Here is a 16,187-nt window from a genome sequence, read left to right as displayed (position 1 = left end):
CAGTGTCCCTAGGGCTCTGAGCCCCCCTCAGTGGGACCCATACCCCATGTGTAGCCTCAGCACCGCAGCCCTGAAGCCCTGAGGCCTCCCAGCGGGGCCTGTGCCCATGCGTAGCCACAGCCTGTCGTCTCCAGGGGCCCTGATCCCCCCCAGCAGAGCCCATACCCAGCATGTAGCTACAGCCTGGTAGCCCCAGGACCCTGAGCCATTGCCATGGAGATCGGCTGACACAACAGAACCCTGTTACCCACTGATTGCAGCAAACTGGAAAGAGAAACTCTGAATAAAAGCAATGTCAAGGTGCTGCTGTTGTGTCCTTCCATATGTCAGCCAGGAACACGTTTCCGAGCGCTCCTCCCTCCGAGCCCACTTCTGCCCCCACCCTGCTACCACAGCACCACCTTCTCCTCCCAGCCCTCTTACCATCCCAGCTCTACTCCAGCATCTCCATATCCTTCTCCCAGCCTCATGTCAGCTCCAGATTCTGGCCCATGCCCAGCTTCCTTTCTGGCTCAGTGAAGCCTGGGGAGGGCAGCCTCACACTGTTCTGACTGGTCTGTAGTTCCCCGGAATCTTTCTCTTCCCTTTTTAAAATATAGGCACTATATTTGCCTTTTTCCAGTTGTCTGGGACCTCTCCCGATCACCATGAATTTTCAAAGATAATAGCCAATGTCTCTGCAATCACATCAGACAACTCCCTCAACACCCTTGGATACATTAGATCTGGACCCATGGACCTGTGCACATCCAGCTTTTCTAAATAGTCCTTAACCTGTTATTTCACTACTGAGGGCTGCTCACCTCCTCCCCATACCGTGTTGCTCAGTGCAGCAGTCTGGGAGCTGACCTTGTCTGTGAAGACCAAGGCAAAAAAAGCATTAGCTAATAAATCTTTAGTTAGTTTACTATAGAATTGGCTGCTAGTGTGATCTTTTATGTAAGATCTAGGGGACCAATTGATCTGGGATAAGTGACTGGTCTCTTGGGACTGGAAGCAACCTGAATGTAATGTGATCTTTGGTATAAGTGACCATTTATCACTAAGTACAAGTTGTCTGGGTGGCAAGATAGACTGAAGTGTCTACAGGGACTGTCTGTGACTCCATGGTAAGACTGGGTTAGCGATCCAGGAGTTCACATTTGTTACTAGCTTGGTGAAATCTAATTATAGAACACACCACCAGTTTGGGGCATCTACCCTGTTTTCTGACCGTTTGCCCTGAGGTCGGCACTCACAGCTGTGAGCTGTGCCAGATAAGACAGGTGGGCCAAGGGAATATTAGTGACAAAGGTAGCAGGACAATGCTCTTCTCAATCGGGCATCAGAGCGAGGTGCCAAATGCCAAGTGATGCTGCACAGACATGTGAGTGGCACTCTGGGGAGCAGTATGGTACACAAGTCCCTGCATCAGCCCTCGCAGGGCTGGTGCCAGACACAGGGCAGACAGGAACCAAGACGTCTCAGCAGAAGCTGCAGCCCCCAATCCTGAGGGCAGCGAGGCTGAAACCGAGACACCCATGATCCAAGGGCCTGGCTCCTAGGAGCAGCCCCTCACTGCAGAGGCCTGAGGGAGCCCATGGGAGGACAGAGGCCCAGTTACCAAAGGATCATTACATTGCTGCTTCCTGGGCTTTCCTTGGCTCCTCTTGCAGTTCAAATTTTTCTTCCTGTCCTAAATTCAGTGGTGAAATGCAGTCTTGCGGTTAGAGAGCTGTGACATTCCTCTCCAGAGGTGCCTGCATTTCCGAGTGGGGTGAAGAGGTCCCTAGCTCTACCCTGATCACTATATTTCCCTTACCGACCTCACAGAGAGGGAGAATTTCTTGGAAGTTCTCCAGGACAGGGACTGTTTATCTGGGTTAGTACAGAGCCCAGCACCATGGGGACTCACTCCTGATCGGGGCCTTTGGGTACTACTGGCCTAAGTGACTAGAATTAATTAATATTTGTAAAGCACTGCAAGAGTCTCCCAGTGAAGATGCTAGCAACTGCCACAGGAGTAGTTTTTAACAGGCACTGCTGCCCCGCCCTGTGCAATGCTCAGCCCGTGGATAAGCCAGCCCTTCCCAGCAGCAGTGTTTTCAATGGCAGGTTAAAACTCGTTGGAAGGAAAGCAGGTACCAGGAAGAACGGTGTCAGGGCAGAGAAGCAGCAGGGCCAGGACTGCTGGGGGACGAGCAGCAGCAGCAGGGACAGGTGGCTGCTGATTTGTTCTGTAAGTTGCCCGAGTTCAGCGTGAGTGGCAGAGCTGGGAACCGCGTGGACCCCCAGGGAAGGAAAGGGGCAGGGCAGCAGTGTTTGATGTCTGTCCCACACTCCAGTGAGTGGCAGTTCTCAGCAGACAGTGATCCCAAGCTCAGGGAGAATGCTGACACATGACAGCCCTGAATCCAGCTGCTGGAGCACCCCCTGGGGAGGGGGCAGAAGGAATCAAGCTGCTTCCCAGCTACTGGGAGGACTCTCCCCAGTTAGAGAGGCTCCCCAGAGAACAGAAAAGGACTTAACACAGCTGGGAAGCAGAGTTATGGGAGTACCAGGCAGCAGGCCGTGGGGTGCCTGGCTGTTCCTTCTCTGATTCCTGCCTGCGCCTCAGCACTCACAGCGCTAGCCTGGGGTGCTGGGTCTAAGAGTGGCCCCTCAGCCTACAGGCTGTGGACGCGTTCGTTAGGCAGCAGGGCCACCTAAGCCATGAGACACGGTGCAGCTTGTGCTTAGGTACCCGACACAGAACAAAATGGCGGTTCTTGTGATCCCCCACAGCACAACTTATCCCAGCCTCCCGGGCATGTGCGCAGAGCAAGAGCAGGGCCAGGCTTCCCCACACGAATGGGGAGACAGGAATCCCTTTCACGGGAAGGAGAAGCAGGTGGTAGACTCCACTATGCCCGCTCAGTGCCAGATAGGCTTCTAGGCATCTAAGCCAGCCAGCCAAGGTGGTCAGAGACTGTTCCACAGCTGCTCCCTGGGGGGTTCTTGCATGTCCCTCTGGCACGGCAAGTACTGACCCATCAGATACAGGATACTGAACCAGATGGGCCACTAGTCTGATCTGGAAGGGCAATTCCTATGTGGCTACGCAGGTGGTGTCGGAGAGAAGGCTTTGGATTCTTCGACCATGGGATGGTGTTCCAAGGAGGAGGAGTGCTAGGCAGAGACGGGCTCCACCTAACGAAGAGAGGAAAGAGCATCTTCGCCAGCAGGCTGGCTAACCTAGTGAGGAGGGCTTTAAACTAGGTTCACCGGGGGAAGGAGACCAAAGCCCTGAGGTAAGTGGGGAAATGGGATCCTGGGAGGAAGCACAAGCAGGAGAGCGCAAGAGGGGAGGACTCCTGTCTCATACTGAGAAAGAGGGACGATCGATGAGTTATCTTAAGTGCCTATACACAAATGCAAGAAGCCTGGGAAACAAGCAGGGAGAACTGGAAGTCCTGGCACAGTCAGGGAACTATGATGCGACTGGAATAACAGAGACTTGGTGGGATAACTCACATGACTGGAGTACTGTCATGGATGGATATAAACTGTTCAGGAAGGACAGGCAGGGCAGAAGAGGTGGGGGAGTTGCGTTTTATGTAAGAGAGGAGTATGACTGCTCAGAGCTCCGGTATGAAACTGCAGAAAAACCTGAGAGTCTCTGGATAAAGTTGAGAAGTGTGAGCAACAAGGGTGATGTCGTGGTCGAAGTCTGCTATAGACCACCAGACGAGGGGGATGAGGTGGACGAGGCTTTCTTCCGGCAACTAGCAGAAGTTGCTAGATCGCAGGCCCTGGTTCTCATGGGAGACTTTAATCACCCTGATATCTGCTGGGAGAGCAATACAGCGGTGCACAGACAATCCAGGACGTTTTTGGAAAGTGTAGGGGACAATTTCCTAGTGCAAGTGCTGGAGGAACCAACTAGGGGCAGAGCTTTTCTTGACTTGCTGCTCACAAACAGGGAAGAATTAGTAGGGGAAGCAAAAGTGGATGGGAACCTGGCAGGCAGTGACCATGAGATGGTCGAGTTCAGGATCCTGACACAAGGAAGAAAGGAGAGCAGCACACACAGGTAGCCACAGGCTGCACTCTCCTCTCCTCCAGAGCAAGCTGGAGTCTCCGCTCTCACTCTCCCACCCAACAGGGCAGTAAGACAGACAGCAGATTTATCCAGTCCCCCGTTCCCATTGCTCCTCACAGCCACCCAGCTTTTCCCAACCACAGCCAGAGTCCAGGGCTGCATTTCCTCTCCTGGGGCCCTTGACTTGTGCTGAGCTCCCCACTGCCTCTCAGCAGAGACCGGAAAGCAGCTTTCCATTCAGGAACCTATCCCAGTAACTTCATGGCAAAAACCTTGCCAGACTTCCAAGAGTCCTGTTAAACCAAAACGCATGCTGGAATCCAACGCTTCTAGCTCAATGACCCCTTCACTTCCAGGTTCCTGCTTCCTTGGATCTTCGGTGCCCCTGCCGATGCTCAAGGTGTGACCCTGCTCATTACCAGAGCCAGCAGGCAGGCCTAAGAAAACTTCTAACACAACTGCATTGGCTCAGGTGTGGACTGTTCCCTGCCTCACTCCAGTATGCCCTCCTCATATATAGCTCCCAACTGCATTCAGCATGGCACAGAATATCTCCCAGAGGATGCCAGACCAGAGCATGGTCTGCCTGTTTTCCTGGATGACCCATTTGTCTGGTGCCCGCTGAAGTTCATATGCTCCTTCCTGGCCTCCTTTGGCAGGTTACTTAGGTTCCCAGTGGCTTAGCACAGAGTCCTATTCGGTGCAGTCTCTCCACCCTCCCGCTCTGGGTCCTGGCTTTAAAGACAGTGCCCATGTTTCCAAAGAATTCCATTGGAACATGACTTCTACTCCCTATCGAAGGGGGATTCCTAACAGGTCGCAGCACAGCTCACCCATGACCATTCCCCCTCCTAGCGATGAGAGCAGCAGAACTACACCCAGCAGCCCTGCAGGAGCCATCACTGCGCACAGCACCTTACTAGTCTCTTATGAGAGACCTCGCAATAAGGATCCTGGGAAGACAGGCCTGTCAGCTGCCTGAGCCCAGCCCAGGCAGCAAGTGCAGGGTAGTTTGGTACAGGCGGCCAGTGCTTTTGGGCCAGGGATGGGCTGCTCGTGATTCCCTTAGGAGGCTATTCTGCAGGCTTGCAGAGCTCCCTGTCTACGTTTTCCCCCCCGATTCAGTTAAATTTTTCATTCCTTAATTCATCCCCTTGCTCCTAAGTTATTCATACCTGGCCCATCTTCACCATGCCTCTTACAATGAAATCCAGCTAACACAAGACACCTATGTCTACTTGTTCATTTTCAAACCAAGCGTAGAAGCTGGCTCCAGAGCCCGGATTTTTGATAAATAAAACCCCGTGGATTAAAGCTCAGTTCATATGTGTTGTAGTGGGGTCCCCTCCAGGCTCTGTCAGCTGCTCCCAGTACTGAGAGGAGGCTCACTGGTCCAATTCCAAATCACTCCTCTAAACGAGGCACCACATTAAGAACTTTCCAGGCTTCAATCCCAGTTACTGTGTTCAGATACTGTCCAGTCTCACTAGACTAGCTGCTGTCTCTTCTGGAGCCCACACACCAGAGCACCTGCCCGCATGATTCTTTGCATTTGAGATCCCCAAGCTGCTCCATAATTTTCCATATAGTCCTTTGCTCACTGACAAGAGTCTTTGGAAAATAAATGTCCTCATTCTTTAAAGCACAGCACGACTACCCTGTCCTTTCTAAAGGGACACAGTCACCTTGACATCTAGACAGTTGCAAGCAGTCTCAGGCATTATGCTGTCTCATGGAGTCCTCTCACTAACTTTTAGAATAGAATCTTAGAAGATTAGGGTTGGAAGAGACCTCAAGAGGTCATCTAGTCCAACCCCCTGCTCAAATCCCCAACTAAATCATCCCAGCCAGGGCTTTGTCAAGCCAGGCCTTAACAACCTCTAAGGATGGGGAGAGTCCACCACCTCACTAGGTAACCCCAGGAGCGGCGCCAGGGTTTTTGCCACCCTAGGCAGCAGTGCTCCTCCTCAGAGCATTTGGCGGCGGGGGTCCTTCCGTTCCGCGTCTTCAGGGCGCTTCGGCAGCGGGTCCCGGAGCGAGTGAAGGACCTGCCGCCGAAGTGCCTCGAAGACACGGAGCAGAAGGACTCCCACTGCCGAATTGCCGCTGAGGACGGCAAAATGCCACCCCCCAAATCCTGCCGCCCTAGGCGACCGCCTAGGGTCGCCTAGTGGAAGTGCTGGCCCTCGGTAACCCATTCCAATGCTTCACTACCCTCCTAGTGAAAAAGTTTTTCCTAATATCCAACCTAGACCTCCCCCATTGCAACTTAAGACCATTGCTTCTTGTTCTCTCAAACAACTTTTGTGGTTTTCCTACATTTCAGAATTTCTCTCTCCACCGTTGCTGTGTGAAAGACCCACAAAAAGCACAGGGAGCCGAGAAAAGGGCTATGCATAGCGTGCTGCTAAAGCCACAAACTGAAAAAAACTTGATTAATATTTGCTTTCTCAGACCTCTTTCAGTGATTGCCATCTGGGGTGTTAACTTGTAGCAATGAAAAGTAAAAGCATCCCTGGCAGAACTGTGATCTGTAAGCTGAAGATATCGCCTTAATATCTTACTTCATTTCCCAGGCTGTACTAGACCATAGGTACATGACCCTTTCTCGTTTAAATTTCACACCTTTCACAGGAAATCCCTATTATTCTTTACTGTGATCTCTCGGGCTGTTCTACACTTCAAAACTTTGCCTTTGGAAGGCCAAACTGGTGCGCCAGTCCATTTATATTGTTCAAGGAGGATTTAAGTGTATTCATTTTTCATTTAGTCCTCTAAAACCTATGTCCCCTTCTTTCCACAGCTGCCTTAGTGTTGGACAGTCCTATGGCATATGCATCGGGGTTCCTTTAATTTGTTACAACACCAAACAAGAGTTAAAGTGGTGCTTGATTTCAGTATCCAAACCTCAGCCAGAAATTATATCCTAGGTTATTTAACTGCTAACCTGGGTTTAGCTCCACAGGAAAACTGTTTCTTGAAAGCTGCAATCACCAAGAGTGTGATTTTACAAAAATGGAAGAGTAGCATCATGCCCAGACAGTAGTATTCAAGACCTGTCCAAGTTAGCAGCCAAATAAAGAATGGCTTGCTGCTGTAGAGAGCAATTATATGAATTTAAAGGCATTTGCCCCCCATTTCTAGCCACATTTGGATTAAAATGTTGAGACTGCTCAAAGAATGCCAGATTGCCATCCCATCTAACCCCATTGCTCTCCTGCCCCAGCCCCCTCCTTCTCTAGTCACATGTATCGCCTCCTCTTTATTACTGTAACCCCACCCTAACATGTTCCATCAATGGAGTTTTGTCTGGTTTTGTACTGTCTGGTCTTGCAGCTTTGACAAGCTGGACAACTGTACAATTACATCATTCTACTGGAGATCCACACAGTATGTGGAAACACGTACAGGCTGCAAGTCAGTAGTTTTTCCAACTTTTGTATTGGACCCTTTTCACACAGCAAGTCTCTGAATATGACCTGCCCCTCATAAATTAAAAACAGGAGGGGGTAATTTAATGGGGGCTTGGAGCTGTTAGCCCCATGGAGCCGACAGCTCGCGACCCCCATGTAACCACCTGCAACTCACCTGAGGGGTCACAATCCTCAGTTTAAGAACCCCTGCTGTAAGTCATTTACCTTTTTGTACTTTTCATTGTTTCTTTAGTTTATTGATTTTTCATAATAAAAAAACCCACCTGTGCTCACCCCAACATAACTATGTAGATTTCACTGTCTCTTTTAGGTTGGTGTCTGTACTCCTTTCAGAACACTTTTCATTAAGGGTTTCTTTGTGGGAGATCATTTAGAAGGAAGGCTAAGGGTCAGAATATTTGAAAAGAAACAAGTGGAGATATCTGTCCATGAACACATACCACTGCAGGATCTAACAAGTTTTAACAGTTACTCCTGGGGGAATTCTGCACCAAAAAATTAAAAATTCTGCACACAATATTTTAAAATTCTGATATTTTATTTGTTAAAATAATGCAACAGAATCACGCTTGTTTAAATAAATTACCAAAATAATTGAAACTACAGTACAATGGATGGAGGAAATCCCCAAACCCACTCTGTCTAATAGTAATGTAGCTAGGTTTGACCCTTTATTTCTAGTTATCAGTCAAAAAATATATGTAGCCATATGCTCAGTGTTACATCATAGGTAACTGAGGAGCAAGCGAGGGCTGGGGACTCAAACTCACAATTTATACTGGCCTTTTGACCATCTCCAGAAAGGTCAGTAGGAAACAGTTCATGGAGCACATTTTGATAGGAAATGTTTTCAGTCCAAAAATTTAGACCAGTTCTAATCAATATAGCACCATAAGCATTTATAAGGCCATACGTCCTTTACAATAAGGCTCCTTTACACCACTTTGGCAACATAAAGGAGCCTTAAAATTTTTACACTTGTTTTATACTTCTGGGGGAATTCACTAAGAACAATGGGAACAATTCACTAAGCCGACAGGCTACTACATTCTGCTCTGCCTAAGGGGACAGAGCCTGTCCCACACCTACCTCCTCAGAAACACCCCAAAGCCCTGATCTTCCACACCAAGCATGCTGCAATAGCGAGCGAGAGGGATAGTCTCTCTCTCACAGGCATGACTGCCCAGTCCCCCCACCCCCCTGCTCTGGTGGTGATTTACATCTCTACCAGCTGCTCCAGATGCCCAAACCAACCTGCCTGCACTGCTGGGGAGGGGTGCTTGACCGCTCTTGTGGCTTCCCTTTACTTCCCGGTCAGAAGTCATTTTTCTGTGGGGAAGCAAATAAATCTGTGGGGGCCATGAATTCTGCGCACACGCAGCAATGCAAAATTCCTCCAGGAGTAAACAGTCATTCATTCAGTGCTGCACAGACAGACTGAGAAAGGAGAACAAATTTCACATTAAAATGATCTTGCAAGTTGTAGCTGGGTCCGCGTGTCAATTGTTAATGGACTGAAGAGAGTTGTGAAAAGAAGCCTTCTTGACAAAAGTCAGTCCTCCAACACTTTTGTCTTGCTGAAGATGGAAACATCAATGAAGTGCCCACAAAATCAGTGTCCAAAGGGCATTAAATTCTTCTTCTTTGCCCATTGTTTATGGTTGGGATTTGTAGTGAGCAGGCAACCTGGCCTTTTAGCACAGGAGAAGATGGCAGAGTCCAGCACTGCATAAGGCGATTTTTGATAAAGATAGAAGCAGACCCTCATGTAGGGGGTTCACACTGCGCCCCTGGATATTCAGCCCCTTGGCCCCTCTCCTCCGTGAATCAGGGACACTTCAGTCTGGTGCAACAACCGTGTTCTTTATTTTTGATCAGTTCCCCACCACCAGTTTCCAACTATATACAGGCTTTACAACTGCTTGGCCTACCACAGGCCTGGTCAGCAACAGACTAGGAGGCTCCTACTCCCTCTGAGCCTGACCTCCCACTCTTAGGGTACGTCTACACTACCTGCCGGATTGGCGGGAAGTGATCGATCTATCGGGGATCGATTTATCACATCTAGTGTAGACGCAATAAATCAATCCCCGATCACTCTGCCGTCGACTCCTGTACTCCACAGTGGCGAGAGGCAGAAGCGGAGTCGACAGGGGAGCAGCGGCAGTCGACCCCGTGCCGTGAGGATGCGAGGTAAGTCAACCTAAGATACGTCGACTTTAGCTACGCTATTCTCGTAGCTGAAGTTGCGTATCTTAGGTCGACCCCCCCTCCCCAGTGTAGACCAGGCCTTAGTCTCCACCCCTCCTTTCTCTCACTTCCTTCCAGCCTTATAGCTCCTGCTAATGAGGCTGGCAGGTGTGGTCAGTTACCACGCAAACATAGGGCGGTTCACCCAGCCCTAATCCATTCCCCTTGATTTGGGCTGGAGTGGCAGGAGCTGACTAGGGGCTTCTCAACCAGCACCCTGCCACACCTCACCACTGACCTGTGGAGCACAGAGGATTCACCTGTTGTGTAACATTCTGGAAGGGGCATGTGTTTTATCTGTCAGGTTTCAATGAGCAGCTTCACTGGCTTAGGCCATCAGAGATGTACTTTGGGACATTTTGAAATAATCCAAATCAAGGAAGACTTGAGGACTCCACTGCAAGATTAATGCAGACAAAGCAGGGGGACGGGTGATATCTATTAACTCTTTGGAGTCGCAGCCCTGTCCCCTCTGTGGTTCTCCCAGGGGAGATGGGGTCTTGTCAGCATTCTCCTCACTGATCAGCGGACAGGGCAAGTTTTAAATCAGTACCCAGTGGGGAGTATATTCTAGTCTTAAGTTGTTCTGGCCAGTGACCAGCCCTTCCTTTATGCTTGTATAGCGCTAAGCATGCTGCAGGCACTACTGGGAACAAACCAAAAGCCAGGGTACTACATATAACTTTGCTTAGAATCCAACATGCCAGTGAACTGAGATGTGCCCACTGTGTTTTAATTAGAAGGATTCTTGCCACTGGGCAGCGCTCTGGGATGGTGAGAGGAGCTTGCTTGTTGTTTGCCAACAGAGCGAGTTCTCAGTATGAACCGCAGGCACGGAGATTGAGGGAACTAGTACTTCAAGGAGCCGGGGAGATAGCACTGCTCTAGGGGAGATAGGATGCCTCCTTCCCAAGCGTTCTCCAGTCCTTGGCTTCTAGACTCAGGCTGCCAAGAAGAGGGGGTGGTTACTGCTTGTTGTGGTGATTCTGCAACATCAACATCTGTGAAGTAATAGCTGGGCTGAACCCCTCCAACCCAAGTCCTAGCACCACATCCCATGCAGGCCACAGGAGATGCTGAGCTGCCAGCTTGGAAGGCAGGCTGGATATGGCAGAATCAAACCAAACCCGAAGGGCTGAAAGAGTTTCAGCTGCTTCCTAGCCTCCGCCCACCCTACCCCACTACCATGTACATGCCCCTCTGCACTTTCTGGTTTCAAGTGAGGCAGGCAGCAGAGCCGCCAGAAGAAAGGCTTCTCTTGTGGCCATTCTAATTCAGCCAAAACAGAACACGAGATCTTTGGACAAATACACTGGCCGAAGATGTTTGGGTAACCCAGAAGATGTCTGAACCTGTCCCTAGTCACTACTAACATCAGGAAAACTGGAACACCCTCAAAACCCCAGTAGGGTCCCTACAGACCCCCCTGCTGTGCATTCTCCAATTGGATACAGTAGCCAGCATGTTATCAGTCATCGCACAGGCATATTCCCACACCCATAGGCACAACATCAAGATTGTGTCTTTTGTGTAGCTAAAACGCTCATCCGGCAGAGAAGTAGTAACCAATCTTCTCCTGTGCACTGCTCATTTCCTTTGGCTCCCCTTTTAATAGGAAATTAGTCAAACAGCACTCAGCATTACATATACCCAATACCCTGTATACAGCTTCAATATGTCCATCCTCAGGTGCCTACTGTTGGTAGCTGGTGTGTGCACATGCTCTCTCCGTAAGCTGTACCATGCTCTCTCCATAAGCTGCGCAGATAGCTGGCTCAGCAAACCCGACAGCACTGCCCAGAAAGACCACATGCTGGGTTCCGTGGCAAAGGCGCTCAGCCAGGTTTATTGTCAACAGAGCATGGTCCTTGTGCCCCCCCAGGAGCCACAGGGACACTAACACAGGTATGTCCATCACAATGGGCTCAGCTCACTCAGCAATGGCACTTTTGGTTGGACAAAGGTGCCCCTCCTAGGATTTCTCTTGTATACATTGATAGGAACAGGTATCACACCCCAATGGCCTAAGGGGTCCCCTGGGGAAGGCAGATCAGCATTGTATATGGTTAACGCTATTGCAAGCATCGCAGGGCATTTTGGGAAGGGTCAAAGGTGTGAGTGAGTGTGGAACAAAAGATTCCTTCACAGGTCACGTGAGGCCAGAAGGGGAAGGAGGAAAAGAGCAAAGAACAGGTTAACTCTGCGCTCCTGCTAGGCCCAAAAATAAGATGCTGACTCCAGCCCGCTCAAGGCCACAACACACATCTGACTCTCGGCTGCCTGCCAAGAGAGAGGGGGGCCCGGAATTCACCGATCAGCCATAAGGAAGGAAGATGCAGCTGAGCAGACCTGCAAAGGCAGCCCATAACAAGCGAGACAAGTGAAGGCCAGCACGGAGGAAAACAACGAGGACAACAAAGTCTAGCTGGTGTGTTTTGGGAAAGCCAAGGAGACCACAGAGAGCTGGTTTGGACTGGTACAAAAAACACCAGGAACAGAGGTCACGAAATAAAACACCCGCAAAGGCACCCTGGACTTAAAAACCCTCCTAAGAGCTGGAGCAATTCGGAGATCGCAGCGGACCCCGGACGACCTGGGCCCAGGACAGAACTCCCATCCACCCTTCCCCCTCTTCTTCTTACGTTACACCCAGGCTTGGCCAGCCTAGGGTAGAGCGTGTGAGAGTATGAAAGTAGGTTAGGGCTTGGGGCATTAATGCTTCCTTCCTTCCTCTGAGTGACATGGGGAGCACCCCTCACTCTCCGCTGTTATTATTTTATTAATAAAGCTTTAAACTTAGACCCTTGGTGTGTTTCGTCATCTCCTCCCCTAAAGATCCTATGGCTTCAGCCTAATCACCTAACGCCTCAGGCAGATTGGTAACAGAAATCTGCCACACAGGTTACGTGTCACACTCCTGACGTGGTCAGTTACCGACCCTACACCTTGGAGCAGCTGGTTCGACAAAACATCCCCCTCCATCATCCTCCCATCCTTGTCTTACTCGGGGTCAGTGTGTTCCTGTACCATCACCTAGGACAGGGGTTATGCCATAACTCCACTTTGGGGTAGACCTGTGCCAGCCTTCCGGAATGGGATTACATGAATACCCAGCGCCTAGTACTTCTTAGAGTGCCTGTGTTTTAGCAATGCCACCCAGGCTTTTGCCAAGTTCATGTACCAGGCAGTGAACGTGTAAGTAGGCGTTTGCTTTATGACAGGGCCTGACCTTTTCTAACTTTGATTTAGGCCTCAGGCCTTGCACCAGGCCCTGTGCTCCAGGCTCGCTCTCTCTACTACACCTAACTTCTGCCTACATCCCTATCTGCGCAACACAGCTCCCCTTGTATAGCACGACGCAATGTTAACACAAAGGCAGCAATCCCCAACCCCCTGGCTAGCAATGCACTGGGAACAACTACTGACTAGCAATGCACTGGGAACAACTACTCTTGAGAGAAATCAGGGTGGATAAAAATCTGATTTAAATAAAAAAAAAAATCTGATTTTTTTTAAAATCTGATTTTTTTGATAAAATGCTTTTTGAGGAAAAAGCCTATCTAAAGATAGATACATTAAAGCTCAAAGATGATATCATGGAATAGGGATTATAAATTCTAATTTATATTGTCTCATACTATAGTTCATGTAATGTTTAAGAAAAGTTTTGTAAATGAGTTCCAATAGTTCATGGATTAGGGACCCAATTTTATGGGGTTCCAGGGATTTCTGTATAGATTATTTAGGTTAATCTTTCTATCTACACAATGGGACTCAGTGCTCAGTCTAGAAGATACCATCAGAGATGCTTAGTTTTTCAGTTCTCAAACTGTGGATTTGTGTCTCCAGAGGTAACATGCTGGTTAACAGCAAAAATGTTTTTAAATAAATAAATAAATAAAATATAGAGGTGAGAAATAACAGACCTCAACCCTATTGTCCCTCTGCAAATTTGTGTACACAGAGTCAATCCCTTGCCGCTCTCTAAAAGTGCAAAGTTTCAAAAAGTTCAGTGAATAGAAGCTTGTTGGGGGCCGAATAGATCTGGACAAGGAGAATAAGTCTGGAGATAAATGTGAGAAGGGAGGGACAGGCAGTAGAAACAAAAGTGAAATTGTTTAAGAAGCATATTCCAGAAGTCTTGAGGTCTTCCTGAGTGTAGCCTTCATTGATTTGAAATCTACCATACCATTCTCTCACTAGAAGGGAAACCCTATAATGGCAGCCAGCCGTAAAAGAGACACAGTTGGGGAATAAAGAACCATTCAAGAAATATATGTTTGCTGATGTTTTTTAAAGAAAGTCACACCAGCGAACAGGTGGAAGTCACTTAAGCACTTGGATTCAGACACAGTTGAAGTGATAGTCTCACTTTTAACAGCAGTAGCTTCTTCTGCCCGTGTAGAAAGAATATTTTCTTCCCTTGGACTAATTCATTCCAAATTGAGAAATTTTTTGGGACCTGAAAAAGCAGAAAAGCTTGTTTTTCTTTTCCAGATTATGAACAAACAGGAAAATGAAGGTGAAGACGACTGAATTAGCTGCAGAAGCCAATATTTTAAGTTTCTCGTGTTGACCTGGCTGACATAGTCGATTTAATTTGTTTTTTTTTTTAATATTTCATTTAATGATTTTAAACAACTTTAACAAAAACAAACCTGATTTTAAAAACTTGAATGTTTAACTAAATTCAAAAATTCATATGCTTGTTTTGTTAAAATATTATATGTTTGCTGTTGAAGAAAAAAAATCCAGAATACATAACGTTGTTGTTTTAGTTAAATAAAACAATTTAAATGTCTGTCTGGTGATGTTCTCCTAATACAGCCTGGCAAGAAGATCCTCCAAATATTGATTAACCTGTTGAATTGGAGATATTTATGAAGTCATTGGGAGATGAACTATCTGCTTCAATTACCTTTGGTAAATGAAATAACCAAACAATCATTTATTTTCTGATATAGCTGTAAAACTAATCAGAAAAGTTTTCAAATAAATCACTTTAAAAAATGTATAGTGTGTACCTTCTAAAAATGAAACCTACATCTATCTCTGAGTTGTGAAGAATATGTATTAAGATTATAACAACCAACAAGAATGCACTTTTATGTAGAAATCCATGATTAAATCGAGTCTTCCTGACTAGTGATTTAAATCATGAGTTAAATCAATTTGATTTAAATCAAATCCACCCTTGGAGAAATTCAGAGCAGTGCCAGGCTGTGGTTCTGGGGTATCACTGAGGTGTCATTCCTGCAGATCCCTGGGAAATCTCCAAACATGACAGTATCATAATGGTAACAGTCAATACCACTCACCACCTTACTGCCACTGGCCAGCCGACTACACGGTTAAAATTGGTCCTCAGTGGTAAAGAAACAACATGCAATAAACTAGGCACAAGTCACAGGGATAACAGTAGGTACCCAGAACAGATCCACTGTGATTCCAGGCCACCACTCCTCTCTGATAATGCAGTGGTGTAATAGCAGAACTCTGGAAATGCAATGGGCTAAACCATTCACATATGCTTCATGGAGACCCTTCTGCACAACACACGCCCTGCTTCATCTAAGAGTTGCATGCGCATCTGTCTATGCTTCAGGAACCAAGACAGACATGCACAACCACGCTCTCCTTCTACACTCCCTGACCTATCAGCGGGCAGCCTCTGAGACAATCGCAGCCACTCAAACCCCACCAAAACCAAGTCAAGACACTGGCACAAGGTAGGCACTGGATGCCTCCATGCCAGCCAATACCCCAGCAAGAAAAAAAGAAACCTTATTTTAGGAGAGTCTTCCAACATCCAAGACAACACAGAGAACGGCACGAAACCCACAGTGAGAACATGTGGAGTCAGAAAGAACATCAAAGAAGCTGGCTTACGAGAAACATCAATGCTTAGTGAAGAGCACAGAATCCATCAGGCAGCCATGCCCTCCAGCACCCCTTCTTGTCTCTTTAACCACGTGGCACACACAAGGAAACATACACCCTTTGCAACACTTACCCTGATTCTCCGCATTGCAGTCACAATCTCCACCCTGCTGTTTGGCCGAGGCACATCAAGGCTTCCAATGTACTAGAAAAAAGGGGAAAATAGGATTAGGACAGCTCCCATGTTTGAAAAACAGCACAGATGTGCAGGGAATTTTCCATCAAGCAGCTAAACCACCCCCCTGCCAATGCAGGAGCATTTCTCCTTATACATCACAGCATTTTGTCCAGTCTATTTTACGTGTCCTATACAATGACGCTTCTGTCACTTTCCCTGGGAAACTATTCCACAGTCTAATCCATCTGTCAGGAAATTTTCCTTGATATTCATCCTAAATTTTCCATTTCTTAATCTCATCCCATTATTCCTATGCTGAGTCATCCTACCCCCCCCCCCCCCCCATCTATTGGCTTGATGTTTTCATCTTTCGCACATCTGCAGA

General features: G+C 48.0%; 1 protein-coding gene across 5 annotated transcripts in view; it reads right to left on the bottom strand.

The window, feature by feature from the left end:
* Positions 1–16,187, bottom strand: part of NOS1AP (nitric oxide synthase 1 adaptor protein) — a 146,985-nt gene that overhangs the window by 68,640 nt on the left and 62,158 nt on the right. For all 5 annotated transcript variants that reach the window (XM_065409711.1, XM_065409714.1, XM_065409712.1 and 2 more), the window contains exon 2: positions 15,758–15,829. In XM_065409711.1, coding sequence (XP_065265783.1) covers positions 15,758–15,829 — 72 coding nt within the window. The remainder of the gene's footprint in view (positions 1–15,757; positions 15,830–16,187) is intronic.

Source organism: Emys orbicularis, chromosome 8 (assembly GCF_028017835.1).
Source record: "Emys orbicularis isolate rEmyOrb1 chromosome 8, rEmyOrb1.hap1, whole genome shotgun sequence".
In the NCBI taxonomy this organism is placed as follows: domain Eukaryota; kingdom Metazoa; phylum Chordata; order Testudines; family Emydidae; genus Emys; species Emys orbicularis.
This window is presented reverse-complemented; position numbering and strand designations above follow the sequence as displayed.